At 36.2% G+C, this 6900-nt stretch overlaps 1 protein-coding gene across 4 annotated transcripts in view; it reads left to right on the top strand.

The window, feature by feature from the left end:
- Window positions 1–5916, top strand: part of LOC113280890 — a 9898-nt gene extending 3982 nt beyond the window's left edge. Inside the window, exons 5-25 of one of the 4 annotated variants that reach the window (XM_026529503.1) lie at window positions 40–85; window positions 698–766; window positions 859–1097; window positions 1187–1399; window positions 1511–1603; window positions 1689–1808; window positions 1907–2224; window positions 2860–2910; window positions 3030–3089; window positions 3172–3228; window positions 3313–3351; window positions 3448–3504; window positions 3633–3689; window positions 3771–3869; window positions 4259–4455; window positions 4539–4700; window positions 4781–4888; window positions 4967–5030; window positions 5109–5204; window positions 5291–5380; window positions 5611–5916. In XM_026529503.1, the coding sequence (XP_026385288.1) occupies window positions 40–85; window positions 698–766; window positions 859–1097; window positions 1187–1399; window positions 1511–1603; window positions 1689–1808; window positions 1907–2224; window positions 2860–2910; window positions 3030–3089; window positions 3172–3228; window positions 3313–3351; window positions 3448–3504; window positions 3633–3689; window positions 3771–3869; window positions 4259–4455; window positions 4539–4700; window positions 4781–4888; window positions 4967–5030; window positions 5109–5204; window positions 5291–5374 (2229 nt within the window). In that variant the 3' untranslated portion in view covers window positions 5375–5380; window positions 5611–5916. Of the gene's footprint in view, window positions 1–39; window positions 86–697; window positions 767–858; window positions 1098–1186; window positions 1400–1510; window positions 1604–1688; window positions 1809–1906; window positions 2225–2853; window positions 2911–3029; window positions 3090–3171; window positions 3229–3312; window positions 3352–3447; window positions 3505–3632; window positions 3690–3770; window positions 3870–4060; window positions 4177–4258; window positions 4456–4538; window positions 4701–4780; window positions 4889–4966; window positions 5031–5108; window positions 5205–5290; window positions 5381–5471 lie in introns of those variants that run through there. The other 3 variants (XM_026529495.1, XM_026529487.1, XM_026529506.1) reach the window with 3 other exon arrangements.
- Window positions 5917–6900: the final 984 nt, after the last annotated feature.

Here is a 6900-nt window from a genome sequence, read left to right on the forward strand (position 1 = left end):
TTAATAATTATCCTAAATAAATTATTGTCATTTTTGCAGGCTGCACCTGTGGCAGAGAGAACAAGATTATTAGGCAAGAGAAAATGTAAGCATCAATATTTGCATTTGCTCATTATTTAGAGATTAGCTAATTGAAACATACATGTTTTTATAGCAATAGTTTGTTTATTGTGATCAGAAATTGGACCTGTATATGTCCCTCTAAGTAATGTCCAACTGCTGGATGTGTAATTTATTTGTAGAACTTATAAGGTTTGTGTGCTTGCTGGATCAGCGTTTCTCATTCTGTATCAGAATATGGTTTGAATTGTTTTGCTTTCACTGTTATGTTTTTCCTTACGAGCTAAGCCAGTGTTTGGACATATTGGCATTTGACCTTGATGAGACTTATTAGTTACAGACACCATGTCTTCTCAAACACTTCAATTGCTTGTTTGTGAATTGGTGATCGTAGGGTACATAAATGTCATCAATTTCTCATTCTATCTGTGTAAAGCTCGTTAGGTTAGTTATTTGACCTTGATGAGACTTATTAGTTACAGACACCATGTTCTCTCAAACACTTCAATGGCTTATTCGTGAATTGGTGATTCTAGGGTACATAAATGTCTTCAATCTCTTATTCTGTGTAAAGCTCATTAGATTAGTTGCTTATGTACTGACGTTCATTTGGCTTCTTTCCCTGTTGTCCTATTAGCCTCGGGAGCCGTTGGCGGGCAACCCAACTTGGAAGATCATCTTATAGAAGCACCTGAAGAGTTTGACAGTAAGTTATTAATTGGCATACGCATTATAGTTATCAAGATTAATTACAAGAGAAGGGTTTTGATGGATTCAAAATTTGTATTGTGGTGTCAGCTGAATCAGGTATGAAGAGAAATGTCCGGGGTCCAACGCTTTTACCACACATCTTCAATATAAATAATAGACATCGCAAGGTGATAGAGTACAACGAGCATGGCCAGCCAATAGGGCAGTTTTCTTCTGAGCTAGCCAGTTTCATGGGTGTTTTGGCACGCCAGATGGTTCCAATAGTCCATGAAAAATGGAAAACAGTCCCAAGCACTCTTAAAGAAGAGCTATGGAGGTGTCTGGAGGTACTTTTAAGTATTTTGAAAATTATTAGAGGTATATATATATGTATGCATCTTATCTAATTTACTGAAGAAAAATACACGTGTTCTAGGCAAAATATGTGCTCGAAGCAAGTAGTAGGAAACTTCTCGTCAATGGCATTGGAGACAAGTGGAGGTCTTTTAAGAGCACTCTTACAAGGAAATATGTTCTCCCATTCAAGGAGGAGCCTGATCGTCTGATCCACCCTCCTCCAATGTATAGATTCATTAAGCAAGAGCATTGGGATGAATTTGTAAAGTCCAGGCTGAATGATGCATTCCAGGTTTGTATTATCAAGTACATATGTTGACTCATGCATTTTTATCTAACTCTTTTGCGCCTCTATGTTATATATATGCTAACCGTTCGTGTAATGGTGGTTAATGTGTTCTAGGCCCTCCATGAAGCACAGTCAGAAAGGCGTGGAAAGAACATTTATCCTCATCGGTTAGGCCGGACAGGTTATGCCGGTCTGGTAGAAAAAATGGTATATGTTCATTTATATAAAGTTTGAATGATAATATTTTGGGATCACTGAAGTCAACTTTTCCTCTTTTTAACATTGGTAATAGATAAAAAGTGACGGGGTTACCCCTGAAGAAATTGATAGGTGTGTTTTATGGAAGAAAGCACGTCAGAACAAAAACGGGGAGTATGATGATGATGTTACCAGAGAGCAGGCTGAGATTATCGTAAGTTGAAGAAAGATGCCAGAAAGAGATCCTTTGCATATCATATGATGCTATATGCTCGGAAGGTATTCTAATCGTCTAAATTGTCATCTATGCAGGATGAATTGAAAAAGCAAGTTGACAATGGGTCACTAGTTTGTGATGGAAACATCGATGTGCTGACTATGGCTTTAGGAACTCCAGAACATTCTGGGCGAGTGAGAGGCGGTGGAAAGTTTGTAAGTCAGTCGACCTTCTTTCGGAAGCCTAAACGTCAAGGCCATAAAATTGCTGATAAATTGCATGAACAACGAAAGCTGATTGAGAGCAAGTGGCAAGAAGAGAGAGTGTCCCGTTTACGAGTGGAAGAGCAACTCTTGGATACTCAAAACATGGTCTCACGGTTAGAGGAGACGCTGACCAACTTCATGCAAAATGTAAGATTCTTTTTTCTTACATAGTATGCTGGACTCCTTTAGTAGTTGCCCTCACTATCCGTTCAAGGCTTCAGGAGATATCCATGCCTTTTAGGGAAAGTCATATCATTAACTTCTGACAAGGCCGTTTCCCATAACCCATAACAGCAATTTATATCCATTTTTGTGCACTTCGTGGTATTCTACGCATTATAGAATCATTCAAGCTATAGTATAGTTCTACACCTGTGCTTATTTACAATGTGCTTTTTAGATCTTTTTAATGCACTAGTTAAAATTTGATATTATTCTCGTCATTGTTAACAATCCTTGGGTAAATGACCCTACTGTGCAGGGGAAGTCGCCGGCATTTATTTCTAACAGACTCCTCTTAATAAACTGTGGACTCGGTGTGTAATTATGCATTCTCTGATATGTCGTATATCACTAAAAAGAAATTTTACCTCTTTACTGTATTATATTTATTTTTTGTGTATGTATGAATCAGTCAGTTCTTGGTCAGTGCAGTGGAAACATAATAAGTTATAGTTGGTGAATTGACATTACTTCTCTTTTATTAAGTCTTCACTTTTCTACGTAATCGTCTCTTTCTTTTTAACCTTTTGTTTTTGCCAAACCATGTTGTTAAGGGGAAGGAGCTAGCATCAGTGTCCACTATGCTCCCCAGTAACAATAACGAAGATTTGGTATGTGAAGAGCAGTACCTACACTTTTCTGTGTAATTTCTCTTCTTTGAACTGCGTAATTTTTTAGTTTTCTATATAATCAATATTAACTTTCTGTTCTTGCCGACCATGTTGTGTAGGAGGGAGTTGGGCCTTCATCGACATCTACTATGGTCCCTGTAAACAAGAATGGGAACTTGGTATGTCAAAGGCATAACATTCTTCCTCTTTGATCACCTCTCTTCTATTTTTGTTTTTAACTTTCCATTCTATGTTGTATAGGGAAAAAAGCTTGCATTGACTTCCAATAGGGTCCCCATAAACAACAAAGAAAATTTGGTATGTCATATAATCTTCACTTCTCTAATAATCCCTCCCTCCCTCCCTTTTAAGTATCTTTTCTTACCAAACCATGTTGTACAGGGGAAAGGACCTGCATTGACTTCCACTAGGGAAAATTTGGTATGTGAAACATATTATCTTCACCTCTCGGTAAAATCATCTGTTTCTTCTTAAATATCTGACCTTAAGTTCCTGTTTGACAAACATGCTGTATAGGGGAAAGGGCCTGCATCGACTTCTAACAGGGTCCACCCAAAGAACAATGAAAAGTTGGTATGTCTTTGTGCTATTTTCGGGCGCCGTGATTGAAAAAATAGTTCTACGGTCCTTTTCTTTCTCAATCTAAACCAATGGTGTTAACTCTGTTCTTTAGTGTTAATGAAAATGTTCATGCTGTGTAGGGAAACTCTCCTGCATCATCTTCCGGCAGAGCCAATTCAAACAACTACGAACCTTCGGTATGTTTCGTGCATTATATAAATTCTGTCTAGTCAAAATAGTGCTTTTACCTTACTCCACTATTGTATTTCTATTTATAGACATCAAGCAGTTCTCAGTCGAGGGCTTGGAGAAATGACGAGGAAAACCTACCTGTTGTTCAAGTAACTCCACTAAGGCATGTTGCCAGATCTGTGAAGGTAAGTCAAAGAATATAAGTAGTTTGATTAAGTTGATGGTTGTTTCAAATTCGATCTCAAGTGATACATTTCAGCCATCTCAGGTTCGTTGACTATGTTCAATGGTTCCACTACCTGAAAGCTACATATATGTATGTAACCAATGTTAGGCATCACCAATGTTTTTAACAACTTCTTTAGGTCATTTACAGGCTAGACCTTAAGCATACATGAATATGGGAATTTCAAATTAGCATTGATGGTTCTCTTGCTGATGAATATCTACACGACATTCTGTGGGGTTAGACTCATAGGAAGTGGCCTAAAGTATGCGTCAGTGGAAATTGGTTTCTTTTTTGGTCAAAAATCCATTTGATATAGATAACTGATTTAATTATCTTTTCTATTAGGATTCAAATGTCTCCCCCTTCCAGAGGTTCTATAACAGAGCGTCTCAAATAATGACTGGTAGCATTCCCTTCATAACAGTACCAGTAGATTCCGCAGTCTTTGGTACAGATATGGAACTTTATCTTGACCTGGATGATGTCCAGTATATGTGCCATATGGAAGATTTGTCTGAGAATTGCGTCATGGCGTACATTAAGTGAGAACCCTTATCTTAAATGCATTTGTGAAACTATAAATGCTCTTACATCATAACATATCTGCTGGTTTTGATCTTTCTAGGCACCTCTACGATATGTTAATGAAGAAAGGGATACAACACAAATATGAATTTATAAACCCTGTATCAGTAAGCGCTGCAAAAGATGCTAATTTGTCAAAAACAATAACTTCACGATTGATGAATACAAATTGCGAATGGGTTTTTGTTCCTGTCAATTCAGAGTAAGTTTGAAATGTTCAGTTATTTTCATCTACTGAATGTGATGGTATATACAAACTACTTATCACCTCTTTAATTGTAGTGGGGCACATTGGCTTCTTATCGCAATAAATATGGTGGCTATGAGTTGCTATTGGCTGGATCCATCGGGGCTCCCAACTCGATATAACATCAAACCATTTGTCACTATGTAAGTGTTTCAGGTTTTACCGATTTGTATGTTACTGTTGTTTGGTACTAACTATATTTGAACCTGTTTATTTTAAAGTGGTCTGAAAGGTTTGCACAAAGATGGAGTGAGGAGGTCATCACCAATTTGGTATAATATCAAGGTAATTGAGTTAACATGTGTAGAAATCCTCAGTCTACAGTGTTCACATATTGACACTGTCTCCCTATGATTTTTACAGTGCCCAAAACAGAAAAATAGTGTGGAATGTGGGTTTTATGTCATGAAGTTTATGAGGGAGATAATTGATGACCCAAACATGTTTACAAGGAGTGAGGTGAGAACCTTCAGCTTCTACGTGTGATTATATTTCAGTTTTTCAGTCTTTGTCGGCCTCCCTTACTGGCTTTTAAAATTTTGCAGCCTTTCCCTCAATCTACATATGAGCAGGATGAAATCGATGAAGTGAGACTTGAGTGGATTCAAACAGTAGAGGCGTATGTTTAGTTACAAGTACGTATCGGTTTATAGTTGCTATTTATTAATTATCCTTTTTTTCTCTTGCCACTCTTTGATGTGGTTACATAACGTATTTTGTTTACAGTTTCACATTATTAGTTGTTTGGGCATGGAAAATGATGAGCTCAAGTTAAAACTATGTCGAGAGTTTTGCTTTCAGATATTGTAGAAGATGCTGTACAAGTTGCCACCCATTTTGATATAATGCATCCTACTGTTTGTAGGTGTTGGACAGAGTGTAGTTATTGGGTAGTGACACATTTTATGAGAAGATGATGGGCTATAAATAAGTGATGTGACAACCAGAGGAAAGCTTGATCTTCAAAATTCAGATATGTATGCTAATTGTTCGAAGACTTTTGAGAAAAAAGGTTATTTAAGAGAGACATTATGTTAATTTTGAAGTTAGGTGCTAAAAATTTACACTGGCTTCACAGATATGATGAACTGATGATGTTCTGCACCTCACCTAAATCTGTGTGATATTATAGTAGTACAATTTTACCAGTAATGAGTCTTTCTATTAATCACACAGCTGTGTATTCCCCGTGGGTATTTCGTTGTCTTTCTTTTATCAATGTGGTACGGTAGAAACTCTTTTAATTAATACTCGATTATTTAATAAATTCTGTTAAATAATATTTTTGGCCGGTCCCAAGTCGGGGACAACGTGTCAAATTAATAATTCGCTAAAATTATAAGATAACACATTTTTGATTACCTATATAAATTCCATATGAAATATAAATTAATAACGCAAATATATATTCAATTCATTAATGATTTACAAAGACTTTTTGAAAAATGATTTAATTGTCTTCAGATTTTTTTTTTTAAATCAACATCGCATTGACTTTCATCTCTAATTTTTCTTAACAATTTTTGGTCTTATTTTCTCATAGCTCAGCAAGAAATTATTCAATGTGATTGCCGCTTTAATAGCCTCGTTTCGTGAAGGGGGCTCTATTGTAGAACTTTCATCATCTTCTTCCACATATTTATCAGTTCCCATAACGCTCTCCACTATTTCTTCATCAGTCAACAACTGTGCAACTTCATTTTCTTTCGGATAATTTAGGACATCTTTGACATTCATTGAGTAGCGATAACGCAACTTCTCGATCAAATTTTGCAAGTCTTGAGTGATTTCGCTGTCTGTATGTTCATCCAAATTATCTTAAACTTATGCTATCTGTTGATCGAAGTTTACAATGACGAAAGCATCAATTTTGTCTAAACTTGTGATATGAACTTTATCTATAAGTTAATAAAATATTAATTAATATATAAATTAATAAGTATTAATTTATTTGTTAATTAATATCTCGTTTAATTAATAAATTTTGATGGTCCCGACAACATTAATTTATAGAGTTTCTACCGTATAGACTTGAAACCCCCAAAATTATTCTGGGGCGTGAATGCTGGTCGCTAATGTTTTAACTATCAACGTGACTCTCCTACTCTCTTTGAAACTTTTTGCCACGGTTTGCTGAAACTAGTCCTCATGTTCC

The sequence above is a fragment of the Papaver somniferum genome, chromosome 1, assembly GCF_003573695.1.
Source record: "Papaver somniferum cultivar HN1 chromosome 1, ASM357369v1, whole genome shotgun sequence".
Taxonomy (NCBI): Eukaryota; Viridiplantae; Streptophyta; class Magnoliopsida; order Ranunculales; family Papaveraceae; genus Papaver; species Papaver somniferum.